The sequence below is a fragment of the Procambarus clarkii genome, chromosome 14 (assembly GCF_040958095.1).
Source record: "Procambarus clarkii isolate CNS0578487 chromosome 14, FALCON_Pclarkii_2.0, whole genome shotgun sequence".
Classification (NCBI taxonomy): domain Eukaryota; kingdom Metazoa; phylum Arthropoda; class Malacostraca; order Decapoda; family Cambaridae; genus Procambarus; species Procambarus clarkii.
In genome coordinates, this window is record NC_091163.1 from 1,589,742 (window position 1) to 1,612,939 (window position 23,198).

At 43.6% G+C, this 23,198-nt stretch overlaps 1 protein-coding gene across 3 annotated transcripts in view; it reads right to left on the reverse strand.

Annotated features, from left to right (window-relative positions):
• Positions 1-23,198, reverse strand: part of LOC123771076 (apoptosis-resistant E3 ubiquitin protein ligase 1) — a 405,663-nt gene that overhangs the window by 35,759 nt on the left and 346,706 nt on the right. For all 3 annotated transcript variants that reach the window (XM_045763392.2, XM_045763400.2, XM_069324246.1), the window contains 3 exons: positions 6,824-7,011; positions 6,340-6,420; positions 5,668-5,824 (listed from right to left, as the gene is read on the reverse strand). In XM_045763392.2, coding sequence (XP_045619348.1) covers positions 5,668-5,824; positions 6,340-6,420; positions 6,824-7,011 — 426 coding nt within the window. The remainder of the gene's footprint in view (positions 1-5,667; positions 5,825-6,339; positions 6,421-6,823; positions 7,012-23,198) is intronic.

Consider the following 23,198-nt stretch of genomic DNA (forward strand, 5'->3'; position numbering starts at 1 on the left):
AACATAGACTGACATGTGTTGGAATAATCATTCACAAACACATGCAAGGTCCATACCAACACTGTGGCATCTCACTCCAATGGGCTCACCAACTGGTAATTAAGATCACTCATTGAGTTACAATCAGACTCATTGGGTTACAATTAAGCACCACGAGTGAGTGCGTGTCAATGTGATCACAATTTAATTACAAATACTGTACTCACTCACTCACACATTCCCCACATTCATTCAGGCCCACATTCATACGGTGCGCTTTTTTCGTCAGTGAATAGGGCGTCATCCTCACCCAATGGGTATCCTGGAGTTGTGACTTGTAGCTTTGGAGGGTAACAGTGCTCTCTAGAACTCACTCTAGAGCACCTGTCTTCTTGCCAAAACTTCCTGAGGAGTGAGGGGCCGCAGGGAACAAACTGGAAGAGCAGGCTCTCACCCTCTTCCTTTACGTCAAAGCTATTGAACAGCCCACCAAGCAAAATGCAGTGTCAACCATACATAGGCCTCCTAATTAGGTGAGTTCTGAACGCTACTCGAGTGGAGGCGGGAAATAGGAAACGGGTGTACAGCGACGGTTGCCTTTCGGTTGAAGCAAAGCGAGCCCAGGCGAGCACCTGCCACACTCCGCAGCTACCCTCGGGTATTGTACCCTCATCCATGATCATATAGGCTAGGTGTACAACTGCCCTTTTAGTATAACCAGGCATCACATGTCAACACACACACACACATTCTGAACTGCTGGCACGATTCCTGATCCATAGACACCAACACGATGGTATTTGTGTCCAATGATAGGTAAAACCAATGCTCAATGCACAACTCTGAGTAACTCTGCCTGTGCAGAGTGGTTCAGCAGCCATGGCTGCAAGTCTAGCTGTGAGAAACCGTTCTTTCACAAGATTGATTAACATGAGATGTTAAAAACATAGTGGTGACATAGACATATATTAGTTGTACATAAGATGCATTCATGTTTAGAAAACAGGAAAGCTACCAGATGACTATAAAATAGTTAAAATAATTACCTTGAACAAGGGCAAGAAATCCTATAGGAGTGAAACAAACATTGCCTATAGGAGTGAAACAAACATTGCCTATAGGAGTGAAACAAACATTGCCTATAGGAGCGAAACAAACATTGCCTATAGGAGCGAAACAAACATTGCCTATAGGAGTGAAACAAACATTGAATGAAGCACTTAAATTTAAAACAATTCCAAATTAAATTATTTGAATACATGTGGTCTAAGTAGATAGAGAGAAAGTAATAGAGGAGTATGAAGATGATGAGTCGCTTTAACGTGGCTGAAGATACGATGACCAAACCAACCACACATCAGAAGATGGAGACTACAACATTTTGATCCATTCTGGACCATTCTCAAGTCAAGAGGGAGACTATCAAGTGTTCTCGTCTCTCTCTCTTCCTCTGCACACTACGCATCAGTGACCCTCAGTTTCATGATTCTGAAATATCCTTTATTTACAAATATCTCTTCCCCCCTCCTTGGATACTCTCTTACATTAACAACTGTGCCTATTCTCAAGCTAAATTAAATTTCTTTCATCCCAAACCTGTTTCCAACACTAGTACCAATGTGCTCTGTCTTCCCTTCATATCTGAACCCAAAAATCACACTAATACCCTTCGTCCTCTTGATGTAAAGCTCGCCTGTCTACAAACTAACACTCTCCCTCCTGCTTCTAATGCTGCTGGTGTCTACCCTATTTCCTGTTCGTCTTGTCCTCTCCAAAACTTTGGTGAAACTGGCCATACATTAAATAACAGACTTAAGGAACACAAAAGAAGTGTTAAGTCTGCAGACACAAACAATGTTCTCCTCTGTCATGTTAGGGACTCTAATCATCCTATAAATTGACCCCTACAATAATCTTTCCTGCTTCTTCTCTTCACAGACGCAGTCTTGTTGAATCGGCTCCAATACCCAACCAACCCAACATAAACCTTAGTCCTGGCTTTGTTGCTGTTGACTGTACCCTTTCACATTACATACATAAATGCTCTAACCTTCTTAACAAACGTGATCTGACTTAAGCTCTTTTCATTTTACAACCCTCCTCTTGTTCTTACCTAATCCCATTCTTTCTTCATCTCATTATTGCACTCACCCCATTCATACCTTTCATCCTATTCTTACCTTTCACCTTACTCTTACCTTCTTTTAGCAACTATCTTCTCTTACGCGATCCTCACCTCACTCTTTCCTTATTTATTGGACCGTTTCTTCCGCCCTCCCTCACACACGACTTGATAATGGTCCAGGACGGATTGAAACAGCGTTATTTCTCCATCATCTGATGTGTGTGGCTTGGTCATTATAATAGAGTAATAGAATAATCATACCAAATCCAAGAGAGGCAAAGAGAGCTAAATGCCATAAGTGAAACAGAGAGGAATCTGAAATACTTTTTCTCCTATGCAAAAACTATATCCAACATTGAAACCTTACTTTCACAGATGACAAGAAAGAAATGAGTGAAATGCCTACATAAATGTGGAAGCTGGTCAGAATGACATTTCACCTTTGTAAACTCGTGTTAATGACGCTATGTAAAAAGACACCTCGAACACTGTTTATGTAGGACAGACGTAAATCCGAGTATTTATGTTTGTAGGTTAGATGAGCATTTTAAAAGCACTACAATCACCTTCTCTGCTTGCTGGTTCAATAAATCAATGAATTATATGTTTAATAGATCTTTTAACCTTGTCCATGGAGGACAAGAAAGTGTATATATGCTGGTTAGGATTGTAAACGTGTGGCCACATTTGCAGAAGAAAAATAATAATAATAAAAAAACAAAAAACAGAGCACACAGAGGTGTCTAGAGACAGTGAAAAAATGCTCAAGGAACTAAGTAAGAACAAAGCAGTTGGCCCAAATGGGGCTTCACCATGGCTTGGGTTCTGAGAGAATGTGCACCCGAGCTCAGCATTCCACTTCAACTGATTTTCAGGCATCCCTGTGTACATGAGCCCTAGCAGATGTGTGGAAAAAGTCTCAGTCTTAACCATTATGCACAGTCTCTGTGGCGTAGTGGTTAAGATGCTCGCCTGGCGTTTTGCGAGCGCTTTATCCTGGGTTCGTATCCTGGCCGGGGAGGATTTACTGGGCGCAAATTCTTAACTGTAGCCTCTGTTTAACTCAACAGTAAAATGGGTACTTGGTTGTTAAAACAACTCTTCGCAGGGGTCGTATTCCAGGGAACTTAGGATTAAGGACTTGCCTGAAACGCTACTCGTACTAGTGGCTGTACAAAAATGTAAGAACTCTTGTATATATTCCAATGAATAATAATAATAAAAAAGGTTAACATAGTTCCAGTCTATAAAAATGGCAGCGGAAAACACCACCTCAATTATAGACCTGTATCACTGATAAGTGTAGTAGTCAAAATGTTGGAAAAATAATTAAAACTAAATGGGTAGAACACCTGGAGAAAAATGATATAATAATAGGCAAACAGTATGGTTTCTGTCCTGGAAGATCCTTTGTAACAAATTTACTTAGTTTTCATGATAAAGCCACAGAGATTTTACAGTAAAGAGATGACTGGGTTGACTGCATTTATCTGGGCCTTAAAAATGCTTTTGACAGAGTTCCACATAAGAGGCTGTTCTGGAAACTGGAGCATAATGAAGGAGTGACAGGGAGGCTTCTAGCATGGATGAAAAATATTCTGACAAAAATGAGAGCAATAATTAGAGGCAACATGGTGGCCTGGAGAAATGATGCGAGTGGAGTACCACAGGGTTCAGTTCTTACACCGGTAATGTCCACTGTATACATACAGGACCTACGAGAAGCAACACTGAATTACATGAATATGTTTGCTGATGATGCTAAGATAATAGGACAGATAAGAAACCTGGATGATTGTAATACCCTTCAAGAAGACCTGGACAAAAGTATATGGAGCACCACTTGGCAAATCGAATTTAATGTGCATAAATGCATGTTATGAAATGCAGAATAGGAGAACATAGACCCCACACAAACTATAAATTATGTGGAAAATCTTTAAAGACCTCTGATAAAGAAAGAGATCTAAGGGTGGTTCTAGATAGAAAACTGTCACCTGAGGACCACATAAAGAACGTTGTGCGAGGAGCCTATGCTACGCTTTCTAACTTCAGAATTGCTTTTAAATACAGGGATGGTGAAATACTAAAGAAATTGTTCACGACTTTTGTTAGGGCAAAGCTAGAATATGCAGCAGTTGTATGGTGCCCATATCTTAAGAAGCACATCAACAAACTGGAAAAAGGTGCAAAGACATGCTACTAAGTAGCTCCCAGAACTGAAGGGCAAGAGCTACGAGGAGAGGTTAGAGGCATTAAATATCTCAAAACTAGAAGATAGAAGAAAAAGAGGCGATATGATCACTACGTACAAGATAGTAACAGGAATCGATAAAATTGATAGGGAAGACTTCCCGACACCTGGAATTCGATAAGAAGAGGTCATAAATTTAAACTAAACAAAGCAGCTAAAGTTATATAAGAAAATTCACTTTCGCAAACAGAGTGGTAGACGGTTGAAACAAGTTATGTGAGCAGGTGGTAGAGGCCAAAACCATCAGTACTTTCAAGGCGTTATAAGACAGAGTGCTGGGAAGATGGGACACCACGAGCGTAGCTCTCAACCTGTAACTACACTTAGGTAATTACACTTAAGTAATTACTAACAGCCCCATTCAGAGACGGAGAAATTGCTGACCTGGAGAGCATGCAAAGATCGTCCACTGCTAGAATCCACTGTATACTGTACATCATCTAAATTATTGGGACCGATTAAAAGTGCTAAAACTGAAATCTCTAGAGCGCAGGCGAGAGATATACATACTCTACACGTGGAAAATATTTATCGAGGGACTGATTCCAAATCTGCACACAGAAATAACATCACATAAAGAAACCAGTAGGCATGGCAGGATGTGCAAAATAGCCCCACTGAAATGCACAGATATGATAGGTATGCCGAGAGAGAACTAACATCATCAGAGGCCCGAGACTTTTCTACACTCTCCCATGACATCTTGAAAATGGAATGTGGACAATTAGCAGAAAGACAGGTCTCACAATAGCGTAAGGGGCACATAATAGGACACATGTTCAAGTTTAAATAGGGCCACCTGGAGACTAATCTGTCGTGGCAGCAACCTTGAAGGAATACTTCTAGTGGGACCAATGCATTATAAATACCTTATTAGTGCTTTCCTATCTTTTAATGTTTCTTTCCCTTAACTCTCTCCAATGTACGGCCCTGCTGAGGGAAATTTTCATTCTGTTCATACATTTTTGTTTCTCAGTGCAAGCAACTATTTTACTTTTATAACATCCAGATCCCAAGTGTACAATTCTTTGGATAATGATTCATATGTTCCTTCAACACCAAAATTAAACACAAAGTCATCTGGAATATTTGAGTAAATACTGTGTTTGGAGCCGTTCTCTCAAGGACGGGGCTCTGCCAAAGGGACAATGTATCAGAGATACATTTTATCAGTAGATATAAGTATAGCCAGAATTGAAGAAAAACACTATCAGCTGAAGAGGCAACTTCTAATGAATGAGCTACTTTTATCTTCCATAGTGTGAGACATGCACTGACTGCATTAAATGTATATTTTTAAGGAACTTACCAGGCAGAAAGTTCTTAACAAAAGGACTACCACGGATATGCTGATTGGCCAGAAGGATAGAAATCTTGTACTGTCCAGCTTGTCGTGCACTAAACTTGCATCTTGCTGTATTAATCTCTGCTTCTCCTGTTCCGCCAAGTTCAGTTACTACACCAACCTATAAAACAAAATAGCTTATTATGCACTGCATTCAAAGGAAATGCTTAATACATTAGCATGACTTTTGGTCTAACTCTTGAAGATAATAATAAGGTTGATCCCAAAACCAGATAAAAATGAGATTATGTTTCTATGTAAATGCTTAAGTTGGCCATTTCTTCAAAATCACCCTCTTCCTGGACAGGAATTTTCTTCCTATATCTAGAGAAAGTGAAATACTGTATACATGGCAAAATTGAATACATAATGATACCACAAGAAAAGGGAATAAAGAGCTTCAAGTAAAGATTTAGGAGGGAATTTATGAAATACAAATTTAAAATTAAATGGCCCGGAGTACCATTTGGTGTGATATACTGTATTTGAGAAATGTCTTAAGATGAAAATCTTGTTGGTAAAAGAATAAAATGGCCAATCACAATGACCATATAAGTCTCCTCAAACTGAAATACCCTTTCATTTACTTCCTCTCCTCCATTCAGTTTCCAAGAAAAAAGGTTACTCAATACCTACCTTGTGAATTCCTTGTGTTATCTCCACCAATACACCATCTGCATCACTGATGGGATATGGTCGACCATTCCTCTGGTAAAACTGCATGAATAAAATGTAAGAATTCAAACACTGTATCTTCTCACTTAAACATTATTTTCAATAATGTCTCCTTTCAGCTAATGTCTTATATTAATATTCAACAATTTCTTATGGAATGCAGTATGCTAATACTTTAAAAAATTAAACTTCCTATTATGTTGTTTATATAATTGTACTAAAATTCATAAGAGAAACTAACAAATCTAGAATAAAACTGGAAACAAATTTAAGGTTAAATTCAAAATCTATGGGATGTATAATTATCATAAATACAAAAATATAAATGCAAATACTCTCTAAAAAAAAAAAAAGAAGCTCAAGGGAGTAGAAGAACTCCCAAAACCTTCGCCAGGTTCTCTGGAGAAGTGGTGAAGACGTTACAAGAAAAATAATAAGAGGATACCTGGACGGTGAAGGCGACGGTGATGCCGACAAGAGAGGGGTCGTCCCAGTGGAAGGTGGTGGTGCAGCGCTGCGGGTGGAGGTACTTGCCGGTAAAGAGGTGCAGAAGGCCAGGCTTGGGCGCCGACCGCCGCGTCATCACCCACCACAGCGCCCAGCAGCTCACCACACCCCCCACACCACATAACACTGAAACAACCACACAACCGTTATCTTAACACTATATATTAAAAACGAGTCTTCGCAGCGGGGATCGTATTCCAGGGACCTGCCCGAAACGCTACGCGTACTAGTGGCTGTACAAGAATGTAACAATTCTTGTATATATCTAAAAAAAAAAATATAGGCCACAAATGATTAGTTCATTGACAGTTGAGAGGCGGGACCAAAGAGCCGAAGCTCAACCCCCGCAAGCACAACTAGGTGAGCGCAACTCTCCACAGCATATAACATCAACAACCCTTACCATAACACAATATGAAGGTCACAACTCACATCATATACATGTCTCTCTCTGAATGCGGGACACTGCAAGCAGTAGACACAACCTTCTCAATTAATAGCAGGAAAATGTTAGGAGGTGACAGGTCATGCTTGACAAGATAAATTGATTTTAGTCAATTAAAAGATTTTTATATTTATGATTGATTGTTAAACGTGGCGGGGTAACTGCCAAGACTTTTTACAAAACTTGATATTAAAATGGCTGAGAAACAATGCTTACAATCTCATTAAACTTAACATTCCTTTTAAGTGCAATCTACCAGTCTCTGATATTCCTCTTTATCTGTACCCCACCATTCAAGTATCATACACACCTGTCACCAAGAAAGATAATGAGAATCTTGCTCTACTCAAAGCTGTCACTCTTGAAACAATTGCCTCCTCCATCGAGAGTCTAAGATCTCACGAGCACTGTGTCTACACCGACGGCTCAGTCCAGTCTTCTACTGGACGGACTGCAGCGGCATGTAGGTTTTATAGAAATAATATCTGCACAAAGTCTGTCAGTGTCAGGTTAAACAACTGGCTGACCTCCACACAAGCAGAACTAGCAGCATTACATTTAGCAACCAGCACATTAAAAAATATTGGAGGAGGAATAATATTCTGCGATTCAAAGTCTGCTCTTCAAGCAATCGAAAACTTCTCTTGGAAGATCGACAGCAAGAACCTAATACTCCCAATTATAAATGACCTAATTGATGCACAGAGTAAAGGGTCTCGAATCTCCTTTGTATGGATACCTTCACACATAAATATAACCCATCATAATGAGACAGACATTGCAGCCAAATTAGCGTGTAACAAGTTTGAAGTTGAATTAGATCTAGGTATCCCCATCTCTGCTGTCAAAACTGTATTGGTCCAAACATTCAGATCTGATAGGAAAGAACTTACTGACTCCCAACGACCTGAAAGTACTAGTATAAAAAGCTATGATTTGTTCAGATCTGAAACCTACATCTATGGACAGCACAAAACGTCCACTAGACTGTGCGACACAGTGGTTGCAAGGATCAGGTTGGGTTACCGTTACCTGTGGCAGGTGGCTGCAGGTGACGGGTCTCCCAATCCTGAGCACTCCAGTTGCAAACTCTGTGAGCAGGAACTACGGCATGATCTCCCGCACTACATCACTGAATGCCCAGTTATTAGACCTTTCAGACCAGTTGGCATGAGGTACCTGGAGCTTTGCAATTACTTTATTCACTCTCGTATTCTTGAAGATATCCTCACAGTATACCCAAAATTTGCCAGTGCAGGCTATTAAACACATGGCCCTGTATGACTAACCATCCTGCGAGATGGGGACTTGTATTACCACTGCTACCTTATTCAATCTTGTGTTGTTGATATCCTCAAAATGCATCCGGAGTCTGCCAGTGCAGACCGCTTATCACATGTCTCTGTATGACTAACCATCCTGTGTGATGGGGATTTTATAGCATCACCTAGTTAGCTTTTTTGACACACTGTACTCCACTTCATATAGTCTAGGGTAGCTGCACTAATGCAGATGTACCTCATAACTTAAAAAAAAAAAAAAAAAAAAAAAAGGCAATACTGTACAGTACTGTATGTGATATCTTAATATCACATACTAGGTAACCCTTCACATAGTCTAAGGAATCTGCATAATTGCAGTTGTTAAATAATAATAATAATAATAATATTCATAATAATAATAATGAGAAAACCCGTAGGAGCCACGATGAGGGTTCGAACCCTCCTCACAGCTCCTACGGATTTTCTCATTGATGCAGTCACATTAGTGTGATTACTGTGTAATAATAATAATAATAATAATAATAATAATAATAATAATAATGTAATGGTAATGTCTATTCACAAACATCATAATATAGGATAAAAACCCACACTTGTGTATTTGTGAGATTTACGTAAAAAAAAATACACCAAGTCTTTCGCATTCTCCTAAGTACGAAAGGTCCCTGACCATGCCTTCTGGTTGATGGTCTGGTCAATCAAACTGTTGGATGCGACTGCTCGCAGCCTGACGTATGAGTCACAGCCTGGTTGATCAGGTATTATTTGGAGGCGTTTATCGAGTTCTCTCTAACACTGTGAGGGATAAGGCCAGTTATGTGTAGTGGAAGCGTGTTGAACAGTCTCGGGCCTCTGATGTTGATAGTTTTCTCTCAGAGTACCTATTGCACCTCTGCTTTTCAACGGGGGTACCTAAACAAACTGCCCCAGGTGAGGATGGTATAACTTATAACATCTTCAGCTTACTGAATGATGTCCCTAGCCACCCTCTGCTTGACCTCTATCAAATGAGGTATCTTGCCAAAGAAATGGACACAAAGTCTCATAGTACCAATTCCTAAACCTAACTAAAAAAATAAGACCCATTTTCCTTACATCTTGCATGTGTAAAGTCTTGGAGAGAATTGTTCTCAATCGTGTCATGTTTCAGGTCAAAGAAAAACTGGCCCCAAACCTATATAGGATTATGCCCAAGTGTAGCACACAAACATGCTTTGCTGAATATTTTGTTAACTCCCAGGATGGGACGCAGGCAGCCTTTATTGACCTAAAGTCAGCTTTCGATGTAGCGAATGGCGAAATAATATTAGAGCAACTTGCTGAATTTGGAATCAACGGTAATCTTCTGAGTTGGATAAAGAGCTACCTATCCAACAGGCGTGCTAGTGTCCTATTTAAAGGAGTTAAAAGTACAAGAACAGATGCATTCGAACTAGGCACACCTCAAGGTGGTGTCCTAAGCCCTATGCTCTTCAATATACTTATGCACAAACTTATCCATGACATACCTGTACAACCTACGGAAACTGTTATATGTTATGCTGATGATATTTGTATTATGGCACACAGTAAACCAAGGCTATAAGTGGTACTTGATGCATTCTCCAAGACAGTAGTAGAATGTGGCCTCATAATCTCTGTTGATAAAACAAGGGTTCTTATTCCCCATTCTCTTCATGTTAACTATACTATTAATGGAGTGCCCGTGGAGACTTGCGAGTCTTATAAATATCTTGGAGTCGAGGTTATTGATACAAATCTCATCAGCAACCTGCGCAAAAAACTTGTTGACCGTCTTAAACCTCTCAAAACTCTTGTTGGCAAAGGATTTAGCATCAACATAAAATATGCTCGTAGTTTTTATATTGCCTTTATACGATCTGTTGTTGATTATTATGCCTTGCATCTTCTTAATTTTTCTCCTAAACAACTACAAGGCCTAGATGTAGTACAGAATGATGCCATGCGCATCATCCTGGGTTGTCCTAGAACTGTCAGAATTGCTAACATGAGAAAGGAACTAAACTTACCTTCCATTTACGAGAGAATAATTCTACTTAATACTATGTTTTGTGCCAAAATTTTGAAAATTAATGGTCCCCCCAGCTGTATTCAAATTAAATTGAGATCCATTCTAAACAACTCAGACTGCTCACTCAATCCGCCGCAAAAAATCTCCATACAGTGTGTGGCTCAGTTGTTGTACCAATAGTCTTACGAAACTGATTGTGTCTCTTAGTCCTGATAAAACTGTTTACTATATTCCCCCCTTGTAAAGATGTGCCGGTCTCTATATATTATACACTCATCAGTGTAACACAAATCTATAACACTGAAACTATGAGATGTATAACACTAGAAGCTATTGACAGTCATCTTCAAATTCTCAAACTGACTGAATCCTTCGCCTTTACTGATGGCTCTGTGCAGTTAGGCACTGGTAGAACAGGTTGTGCATGCGCAGTATATAAAGGGAATGAAATGATCATGTCTAGTACACAGAGATTGAACAACTGGGCAAGCACGACACAGACTGAGCTATTGGGCATTTATCTAGCCACTGAATACCTTAAGCTCAATGGTGGTGGAGTGATATTCTGTGACTCTAAAAGTGCTCTGCAGTCCTCAAATAACCCATCACAATGTCTGAAGTAGCTTGTAATATTAAATGGAATGGAATTTTTGCCAATGATAATAAATATTGCATAAAATTTGTGTGGATCCCATCCCATGTTGGAGTTGGAAAACATGACATTGTGGATCGATTGGCCAATGAGGCTTGCAGGAAAGACAACACACTGATTATGACTTTGGACTATCTAATGCAGTTATTAGAAACACACAAATTAAAGAAATTATTTCAGATTTAGAAGTACTAAGAAATGCGCAGAGACCCAAAAGCTGCATTAAAGCTATGACAACTTTTGCAATAATAGGTATTTGTATGGTCAGCACAGTAACCGGACCAGGCAATGTGATGGAATCATTGCGAGAATTCGCCTTGGCTATAGACACATCTGGCAGGTTAGTGAGGCTGAGCCACTACCAGAATACTCAGATTGTAAACTCTGTGATAGACCTTTAATGCATTCACTAGAACACTATATTGTTGAATGTGAAACCGTAGAAGACTTTAGACCTCCTGGCCTATTGTACCACCAACTGTGTAACTATTTTATTGACTCGGGTGTTCTGGACGACATCCTAACAATTTATCCAAAATTTGCTTGTCCATTTTAAAGAACGAAGAACAATTTTATTTATATTACTCCTAAGCTACATCACTTATGAACCCATCCCTGCCCTTGTGTGGCAGTGCACAATAGTAAGTTGTTTTTACATATTCATACATTAAAACATTAATTGTAACCATGATATACATGTGCTTCCGCCTACAGTTTAGACCTATTGTCTTATGTATGACCCTCTGTCCTGCGTGACAGTGAATACCAGCATTATCCTCTCTAATAAGACTTAATTGAAATCCTCAGATTAGGCAAAATTGTAATTCATTTTGTCAATAAAGATGTTAATAATAATAATGGCCGACCCTTCACAGTGTTCAAGAGAGAACTTGATAAACACCTCCAAAGGATACTTGATCATTCAGGCTGTGTTTCATGTAGGGGTGAGAGCAGCCGCGTCCAACAGCCTGGTTAGCCAGAATATCAACCAGAAGGCCTGGGGCCAGATTCACGAAGCGGTTACACAATCACTTACGAACCTGTACATCTTTTCTCAATCTTTGGTGGCTTTGTTTACAATTATTAAACAGTTAATGAGCTCCGAAGCACCAGGAGGCTGTTTATAACAATAACAACAGTTGATTGGCACGTTTTCTTGCTTGTAAACTGTTTAATAAATATAACCAAAGCCGTCAAAGACTGAGGAAAGATGAACACGTTCTTAAAGTGCTTGGGTAACTGGTAATGAGGTGGTAGAGGTACTTGGAATTAAGGTAGAGAAACTAAACCTAATTATTATTCTAATATATAAAGCGCCAGATACAACGGTTGAGGAATTCACAGAGCAGATGCACAAAATAGAGAACATACTTGATAACCTAGCAAACCCAGCTCGATATTATCTTCCTTGGAGATTTCAATTTACCGAGTCTAAGATGGCGAATGACAAACACAAATATCATAGCAGGGAATGACCCGGGAAATAACCAACCACAGGTTAGAGAACTTTTGAGATTCTGTGACAAATTCTCGCTCAATTAACAGATTACAGAACCAACTAGGAACGAAAACACACTAGACTTGTTATTCACAAACAATGATGAGCTAATCAGAGACATCACAATCTCAGATACTTCATACTCAGACCATAAGCTCATTGAAGTGCGAACTAGCATAAATAACGGTAGTAGGTCTAAGAGACCCAACAAGCGAGAAGGAATATTCAATCAATTCAATTTCAACAATAAGAGGATTGACTGGGAAAAAATAAATGTAGACCTTGCAACCATTCAATGGGAGACGGTCTTAAGCGACAAAACTCCCACACAGGGAATAGCTCAACTGACAGCTGAAGCTTACAAGGTCTGCTTGAAGCACGTGCCTGTGATGAGGGGCAGAAAGAGGACCACTCTAGAAAGAGAACGCAGATGACTGTACAGGAGAAGGAAAAAAATAACGGAAATGCTTCGGCAGACACAACTATCACAAGCAAGGAAAACAAGCCTAAGCAGGGACATCGAAGAAATAGAACAAACGTTGAAGCGATCATATGAGTCTGAGGAAATTGAATTGGAACAGAAAGCTATACAAGAGATAAGGAAAAATCCGAAATATTTTTTCACATACGCAAAATCAAAATCCAAAACCTCGACCAGTATTGGACCGTTAATTACAACTGAAGGTACGTACACAGAGGACAACAAAGAGATTAGTGAAATTCTAAGAAGCCAATATGAGGCTATGTTTAGCACACCAATACACAACATGAAAGTTGATGACCCAGACAGCTTCTTTATGAATGACATTCAAGCTGCAGATAATATAACGGATATTACCACAAACTCAGAAGTCTTTGAAAGAGAAATTAACAATATACCCATGCACTCAGCTCCTGGGCCGGACTCATGGAATTCAATATTCAAAAAGAAATGTAAAGTACCAGTAGCGAGAGCACTCAGCGTAATATGGAGAAAGAGCCTGGATACAGGGGAGATACCAGCAGCACTTAAATCTGCAGATATAGCTCCGTTGCACAAGGGGGGGAGTAAAGCCTTGGCAAAAAAATTATAGACCAGTTGCACTAACATCACACATAATAAAAGTGTTTGAAAAGAGTGATTAGGAATCAAATTTCTAGTTTTATGGAAAACAATGAATTGCACAATCCAGGACAACATGGATTTAGAGCGGGAAGATCCTGTCTGTCACAGTTACTCAACCACTATGACAAAATCACAGAAACCCTAGAAGAAAAGCAAAATGCAGATGTTGTATACACAGACTTTGCAAAGGCGTTCGACAAATGTGACCATGGGGTGATAGCTCACAAAATGAGGTCAATGGGAATAGCTGGAAAAGTAGGACGCTGGATACTCAATTTCCTGTCGAACAGAACACAAAGAGTAACAGTCAATCAGATAAATCGAGTCCAAGCGATGTTAAAAGCTCTGTACCTCAAGGTACAGTCCTTGCACCGCTACTGTTCCTTATTCTCATATCTGATATAGACAAAAATACACGTCACAGCTTCGTGTCGTCTTTTGCAGATGACACAAAAATCAGCATGAAAATTACCTCTGCTGAAGACATTGAAAACTACAAGCAGATGTCAACAAAGTTTTTGATTGGGCAGCAGAAAATAACATGATGTTTAACAGTGCTAAATTTCAGGTACGGCAAAAATGAGGATCTTCAACATAATACAGGGTACAAAACACAATCGAATCTTCCCATTGTAGAAAAAAGCATATCAAGGATTTGGGAATAATGATGTCCGACGGTCTAACGTTTAGGGAGCATAACCGAGCAAATATCGCGTCAGCCAGAAAAATGATCGGATGGATTACGAGAACTTTCAAATCCAGGGATCCCATCACAATGGTTGTACTCTTCAAGTCACTTGTGCTGTCCCGTCTCGAGTACTGCTCAGTACTCACTTCCCCCTTCAGAGCAGGAGAGATTGCTGAAATAGAGGGAATACAGAGAACATATACAGCACGCATAGACGAGATAAAAACACCTATATTATTGGGATCGTCTCAAAGCTCTCCAAATGTACTCACTAGAAAGGAGACGAGAGAGATACCAAATAATATACACATGGAAAATACTGGAGGGACAGGTCCCAAATCTACACAGTAAAATAACAACGTACTGGAGTGAACGATATGGAAGAAAATGCAAGATTGAACCAATGAAGAGCAGAGGTGCCATAGGCACAATCAGAGAGCACTGTATAAACATCAGAGGTCCGCGGTTGTTCAACGTTCTCCCAGCGACTATAAGAAATATTGCCGGAACAACCGTGGACATCTTCAAGAGAAAACTGGACGGTTTTCTAAGAGAAGTTCCGGATCAGCCGGGCTGTGGTGGGTATGTGGCCCTGCGGGCCGCTCCAAGCAACAGCCTGGTGGACCAAACTCTCAAGTCGAGCCTGGCCACGGGCCGGGCTTGGGGAGTAGAAGAACTCCCAGAACCCCATCAACCATGTATCAACCAGGTAAACTACTTCGTGAATCTGGCCCCAGGTCAGAGACCGGGCCGCAGGGAAGTGTCGCATTCTACAGAGTGCGAAAGACTTGGTGTAAGTTCTTTACATAAACCACACAAATACACAAGTGTGGGTTTTTATCCTATATTACGATGTTTGTGAATAGACATTACCATTACTTAATAATAATAATAATAATAATAATAATAATAATAATAATAATAATAATAATAATAATAATAATAATAATAATAATAATAATAATAATAATAATAATAATAAATAATAATAAATAATAATAATAATAATAATAATAATAATAATAATAATAATAATAATAATAATATTAAAACCAAGTTAAACACCCAATACTTCCACAAATATCATATATCATTACTATTTGCCAACATTATACGTTATAGAGTCCACGTTATAACTGGCCTTGTAAATGTTTCAAATGCAGTGGTGGCAACCCCTAACTGAAACTTTCACACAGGACCCTGTGTTGTGAGAGTGTAATGTGGGGCACTGGAGTATACACTTTCCTGTGGTGACAAGAAACACACGCTAGAGGGAGGGGTCAGCCTCTACATCAAGAAACACAAGCTATAGAGGGTGGGGTCAGCCTCTACATCAAGAAACACACGCTATAGAGGGTGGGGTCAGCCTCTACATCAAGAAACACAGGCTAGAGGGAGGGGTCAGCCTCTACATCAAGAAACACACGCTATAGAGGGTGGGGTCAGCCTCTACATCAAGAAACACAGGCTAGAGGGAGGGGTCAGCCTCTACATCAAGAAACACAGGCTATAGAGGGTGGGGTCAGCCTCTACATCAAGAAACACAAGCTATAGAGGGTGGGGTCAGCCTCTACATCAAGAAACACAGGCTATAGAGGGTGGGGTCAGCCTCTACATCAAGAAACACAGGCTATAGAGGGTGGGGTCAGCCTCTACATCAAGAAATACAGGCTATAGAGGGTGGGGTCAGCCTCTACATCAAGAAACACAAGCTATAGAGGGTGGGGTCAGCCTCTACATCAAGAAACACAGGCTATAGAGGGTGGGGTCAGCCTCTACATCAAGAAACACAGGCTATAGAGGGTGGGGTCAGCCTCTACATCAAGAAACACAGGCTAGAGGGAGGGGTCAGCCTCTACATCAAGAAACACAGGCTATAGAGGGTGGGGTCAGCCTCTACATCAAGAAACACAGGCTATAGAGGGTGGGGTCAACCTCTACATCAAGAAACACAAGCTATAGAGGGTGGGGTCAGCCTCTACATCAAGAAACACAGGCTATAGAGGGTGGGGTCAGCCTCTACATCAAGAAACACAGGCTATAGAGGGTGGGGTCAGCCTCTACATCAAGAAACACAGGCTATAGAGGGTGGGGTCAGCCTCTACATCAAGAAACACAGGCTATAGAGGGTGGGGTCAGCCTCTACATCAAGAAACACAAGCTATAGAGGGTGGGGTCAGCCTCTACATCAAGAAACACAAGCTATAGAGGGTGGGGTCAACCTCTACATCAAGAAACACAGGCTATAGAGGGTGGGGTCAGCCTCTACATCAAGAAACACAGGCTATAGAGGGTGGGGTCAGCCTCTACATCAAGAAACACAGGCTATAGAGGGTGGGGTCAACCTCTACATCAAGAAACACAAGCTATAGAGGGTGGGGTCAGCCTCTACATCAAGAAACACAGGCTATAGAGGGTGGGGTCAGCCTCTACATCAAGAAACACAGGCTATAGAGGGTGGGGTCAACCTCTACATCAAGAAACACAAGCTATAGAGGGTGGGGTCAGCCTCTACATCAAGAAACACAGGCTATAGAGGGTGGGGTCAGCCTCTACATCAAGAAACACAGGCTATAGAGGGTGGGGTCAGCCTCTACATCAAGAAACACAGGCTATAGAGGGTGGGGTCAACCTCTACATCAAGAAACACAAGCTATAGAGGGTGGGGTCAGCCTCTACATCAAGAAACACAGGCTATAGAGGGTGGGGTCAGCCTCTACATCAAGAAACACAGGCTATAGAGGGTGGGGTCAACCTCTACATCAAGAAACACAAGCTATAGAGGGTGGGGTCAGCCTCTACATCAAGAAACACAGGCTATAGAGGGTGGGGTCAGCCTCTACATCAAGAAACACAGGCTATAGAGGGTGGGGTCAACCTCTACATCAAGAAACACAAGCTATAGAGGGTGGGGTCAGCCTCTACATCAAGAAACACAGGCTATAGAGGGTGGGGTCAGCCTCTACATCAAGAAACACAGGCTATAGAGGGTGGGGTCAACCTCTACATCAAGAAACACAAGCTATAGAGGGTGGGGTCAGCCTCTACATCAAGAAACACAGGCTATAAAGGGTGGGGTCAGCCTCTACATCAAGAAACACAGGCTATAGAGGGTGGGGTCAGCCTCTACATCAAGAAACACAGGCTATAGAGGGTGGGGTCAACCTCTACATCAAGAAACACAAGCTATAGAGGGTGGGGTCAGCCTCTACATCAAGAAACACAGGCTATAGAGGGTGGGGTCAGCCTCTACATCAAGAAACACAGGCTATAGAGGGTGGGGTCAACCTCTACATCAAGAAACACAAGCTATAGAGGGTGGGGTCAGCCTCTACATCAAGAAACACAGGCTATAGAGGGTGGGGTCAGCCTCTACATCAAGAAACACAGGCTATAGAGGGTGGGGTCAGCCTCTACATCAAGAAACACAGGCTATAGAGGGTGGGGTCAGCCTCTACATCAAGAAACACAGGCTATAGAGGGTGGGGTCAGCCTCTACATCAAGAAACACAGGCTATAGAGGGTGGGGTCAGCCTCTACATCAAAGACTCTCAATGCTAAACACCACAAATGATATCGTGGAAGTGCTGATAAACAAAATTGAAATCCTAAATGTAGTTATTGCCCGTATTTACTGTTATATTATTAATCACCATATAATCTTGTGAATGTACATTAATGACACTATGTAAAAGACACATCTAACACTTTATGTAGGGCATACGTAAATCCGTGTTTCTATGTATTTACGTATGTAGGTTAGCTTAGCAGTTTAAAAGCACCGAATCAACTTCTGTGGTTGAGTGTTCAATAAACCCTTGAACTATATGTTTAATACTTCTCTAACCCTGTCCATGGAGGACAGAAGAAAATGTATATATGCTGGTTAGCATTGTAAATGTGTGGCCACGTCTGTGGTAGAAAATAATAATAAAAAAAATCAACCAGAGGCAAATTTTCAGTAGTTTTAAAGGAAAGGCAATTTTCAGGAGAAATCGCCAAGTCATTACGACTATATAGCACTGGGAAGGGGGTCAGGATAAGGATTTGGGATGGAGCGGAGCGGGGGGGGGGGGGTAAGGAATGGTGCCCAACCATTTGGACGGTCGGGGATTAAACGCCGACCTGCATGAAGGGAGACCGTCGCCGCTCTACCGTTCAGCCCAAGTGGTTAGACCCAAACAGTTTTAAAGACCAACTAATGAAAACAGAACACTGCTTAGAACACCTCTCACACCCAGCCCCTAACATCATCCTGCCTGGGGATTTTAACTTTCGGTATTTAAAATGTAAGAATACGGCGGATCAGAGGTCTCCGATCTAGCAGTCTCCGTGGTGTAGTGGTAAGATACTCGCCTGGCGTTCCGCGAGCGCTATGTCATGGGTTCGTATCCTGGCCGGGGAGGATTTACTGGGCGCAATTCCTTAACTGTAGCCTCTGTTTAACGCAACAGTAAAATGTGTACTTGGATGAAAAAAGATTCTTCGCGGCAGGGGATCGTATTCCAGGGACCTGCCCGAAACGCTACATGTACTAGTGGTTGTACAAGAATGTAACAACTCTTGTATATATCTCAAAAAAAAGAAAAAAGAAAAAAGGTCCGCGGTTGTTCAACGTCCTCCTAGCGTGCATAAGAAATATTGCCGGAACAACCGTGGACATCTTCAAGGGAAAACTAGGCTGTTTTCTCGAAGGAGTGCCGGACCAACCGAGCTGTGGTGGGTATGTGGGCCTGCGGGCCGCTCCAAGCAACAGCCTGGCGGACCAAAATCTCTCAAGTCAAGCCTGGCCTCGGGCCGGGCTTGGGGAGTAGAAGAACTCCCAGAACCCCATCAACCAGGCATCAGGGGTCCAGGATGGGGGCGGCATACTCTAAAGACTGGTCTCACGTAGGCTGTGTGCGCTTGTGTGCATGTGTGTACTCACCATTTGTGCCTGCAGGATCGAGCTTTAGCTCATGGACCCCTCTTTTCTAGCCGTTGGTTGTGTAATGCAATTACTCCTAACCTATTTCCTTGTCATTCCTGCTTTAAAAGGTATGAATGGAGTTAGCCTCTACAACCTGCTCCTTTAGGTCATGCCATTAACTCTCTACCATTATGCTAAAGGAAAACTTTCTAAAATGTCTATGACACATCTGAGTCTCAAGCTTACATCCGTGCCCCCTTGTTCTGTTGTTATTCATTGTAAACATTTCCTCTCTTGCCACCTTGTCAATCCCTCTTAAGTATCTGATACGTCTGTGTCATGTCCCCCCCCCCCTCTCTCCCTCCTCCTTTTCAGTGTCGTCAGGTTTAGTTCCTTCAGTCTGTCTTCGTACCTCATCCCTCGCAGCTCTGGGACGAGTCTCGTTGCAAACCTCAGCACCTTTTCCAGCTTCATAATGTGTTTTTTTTTTTTTTTAGATGCGGGCTCCACAATGTGCGCGCGTGCGTGCGTGTGAGTTAAGTGTGAGTCCACACTTAAACGAGTGGACATTCTCATTAATAATGTGAGGAAGTGTATGCCGAGGGCGGTGTTGGTGGGAGGGTTCTAATATATGGTGTGTCGAGCATTGTTGGCTGGTGTGGGGTGTTGGGGGTAGTGGTGGGGCGTGATGGGGGCGAGTGTGGGGTGGTGGTGGGGGTGGTGGGGGGTGAGTGTGGGGTGGTAGTGTACTCACCTAGTTGTACTCAACCTAGTTGTGCTTGCGGGGGTTGAGCTCTGACTCTTTGGTCCCGCCTCTCAACCGTCAATCAACAGGTGTACAGGTTCCTGAGCCTATTGGGCTCTATCATATCTACACTTGAAACTGTGTATGGAGTCAGCCTCCACCACATCACTTCCTAATGCATTCCATTTGTCAACCACTCTGACACTAAAAAAGTTCTTTCTAATATCTCTGTGGCTCATTTGGGCACTCAGTTTCCACCTGTGTCCCCTAGTGCGTGTGCCCCTTGTGTTAAACAGCCTGTCTTTATCAACCCTGTCGATTCCCTTGAGGATCTTGAATGTGGTGATCATGTCCCCCCTAACTCTTCTGTCTTCCAACGAAGTGAGGTTTAATTCCCGTAGTCTCTCCTCGTAGCTCATACCTCTCAGCTCGGGTACTAGTCTGGTGGCAAACCTTTGAACCTTTTCCATTTTAGTCTTATGCTTGACTAGATATGGACTCCATGCTGGAGCCGCATACTCCAGGATTGGTCTGACATATGTGGTATATAATGTTCTGAAAGATTCCTTACACAAGTTTCTAAAGGCCGTTCTTATGTTAGCCAACCTGGCATATGCTGCTGCTGTTATCCTTTTGATATGAGCTTCAGGGGACAGGTCTGGCGTGATATCAACCCCCAGGTCTTTTTCTCTCTCTGACTCTTGAAGTATTTCATCTCCCAAGTGATACCTTGTATCTGGTCTCCTGCTTCCTACCCCCTATCTTCATTACATTACATTTGCTTGGGTTAAACTCTAACAGCAATTTGTTCGACCATTCCTGCAGCTTGTCCAGGTCTTCTTGAAGCCTCAAGCTGTCCTCCTCTGTCTTAATCCTTCTCATAATTTTGGCGTCGTCAGCAAACATTGAGAGGAATGAGTCTATACCCTCTGGGAGATCATTTACGTATATCAGAAACAGGATAGGTCCAAGTACAGAGCCCTGTGGGACTCCACTGGTGACTTCACGCCAGTCTGAGATCTCACCCCTCACTGTAACTCTCTGCTTCCTATTGTTTAGGTACTCCCTTATCCACTGGAGCGCCCTATCAGTTACTCCTGCCTGTTTCTCCAGCTTATGCATCAACCTTTTATGGGGTACTGTGTCAAAGGCTTTCCGACAGTCCAAAAAAAATGCAGTCCGCCCACCCTTCTCTTTCTTGTTTAATCTTTGTCACCTGATCGTAGAATTCTATCAAGCCTGTAAGGCAAGATTTACCCTCCCTGAACCCATGTTGATGGGTTGTCACGAAGTCTCTTCTCTCCAGATGGAGAGTGTGTGGGGGTGAGTGTGGGGTGGTGGTGTGGGGGTGAGTGTGGGGTGGTGGTGTGGGGGTGAGTGTGGAGTGGTGGTGTGGGGGTGAGTGTGGAGTGGTGGTGTGGGGGTGAGTGTGGGGTGGTGGTGTGGGGGTGAGTGTGGGGTGGTGGTGTGGGGGTGAGTGTGGGGTGGTGGTGTGGGGGTGAGTGTGGGGTGGTGGTGTTGGGGTGAGTGTGGGGTGGTGGTGTGGGGGTGAGTGTGGGGTGGTGGTGTGGGGGTGAGTGTGGGGTGGTGGTGTGGGGGTGAGTGTGGGGTGGTGGTGTGGGGGTGAGTGTGGGGTGGTGGTGTGGGGGTGAGTGTGGGGTGGTGGTGTGGGGGTGAGTGTGGGGTGGTGGTGTGGGGGTGAGTGTGGGGTGGTGGTGTGGGGGTGAGTGTGGGGTGGTGGTGTGGGGGTGAGTGTGGGGTGGTGGTGGTGTGGGGGCGAGTGTGGGGTGGTGGTGGTGTGGGGGCGAGTGTGGGGTGGTGGTGTGGGGGTGAGTGTGGGGTGGTGGTGTGGGGGTGAGTGTGGGGTGGTGGTGTGGGGGTGAGTGTGGGGTGGTGGTGTGGGGGTGAGTGTGGGGTGGTGGTGTGGGGGTGAGTGTGGGGTGGTGGTGTGGGGGTGAGTGTGGGGTGGTGGTGTGGGGGCGAGTGTGGGGTGGTGGTGTGGGGGTGAGTGTGGGGTGGTGGTGTGGGGGTGAGTGTGGGGTGGTGGTGTGGGGGTGAGTGTGGGGTGGTGGTGTGGGGGTGAGTGTGGGGTGGTGGTGTGGGGGTGAGTGTGGGGTGGTGGTGTGGGGTGGTGGTGTGGGGTGGTGGTGTGGGGGTGAGTGTGGGGGTGGTGGTGTGGGGTGGTGGTGTGGGGTGGTGGTGTGGGGTGGTGGTGTGGGGTGGTGGTGTGGGGTGGTGGTGTGGGTTGGTGGTGTGGGGGTGAGTGTGGGGTGGTGGTGTGGGGGGGAGTGTGGGGTGGTGGTGTGGGGGGGAGTGTGGGGTGGTGGTGTGGGGGGGAGTGTGGGGTGGTGGTGTGGGGGGGAGTGTGGGGTGGTGGTGTGGGGGGGAGTGTGGGGTGGTGGTGTGGGGGTGAGTGTGGGGTGGTGGTGTGGGGTGGTGGTGTGGGGGTGAGTGTGGGGTGGTGGTGTGGGAGTGAGTGTGGGGTGGTGATGTTGGGGTGAGTGTGGGGTGGTGGTGTGGGGGTGAGTGTGGGGTGGTGGTGTGGGGGTGAGTGTGGGGTGGTGGTGTGGGGGTGAGTGTGGGGTGGTGGTGTGGGGGTGAGTGTGGGGTGGTGGTGTGGGAGTGAGTGTGGGGTGGTGGTGTGGGGGTGAGTGTGGGGTGGTGGTGTGGGGGTGAGTGTGGGGTGGTGGTGTTGGGGTGAGTGTGGGGTGGTGGTGTGGGGGTGAGTGTGGGGTGGTGGTGTGGGGGTGAGTGTGGGGTGGTGGTGTTGGGGTGAGTGTGGGGTGGTGGTGTGGGGGTGAGTGTGGGGTGGTGGTGTGGGGGTGAGTGTGGGGTGGTGGTGTGGGGGTGAGTGTGGGGTGGTGGTGTGGGGGTGAGTGTGGGGTGGTGGTGTGGGGGTGAGTGTGGGGTGGTGGTGTGGGGGTGAGTGTGGGGTGGTGGTGTGGGGGTGAGTGTG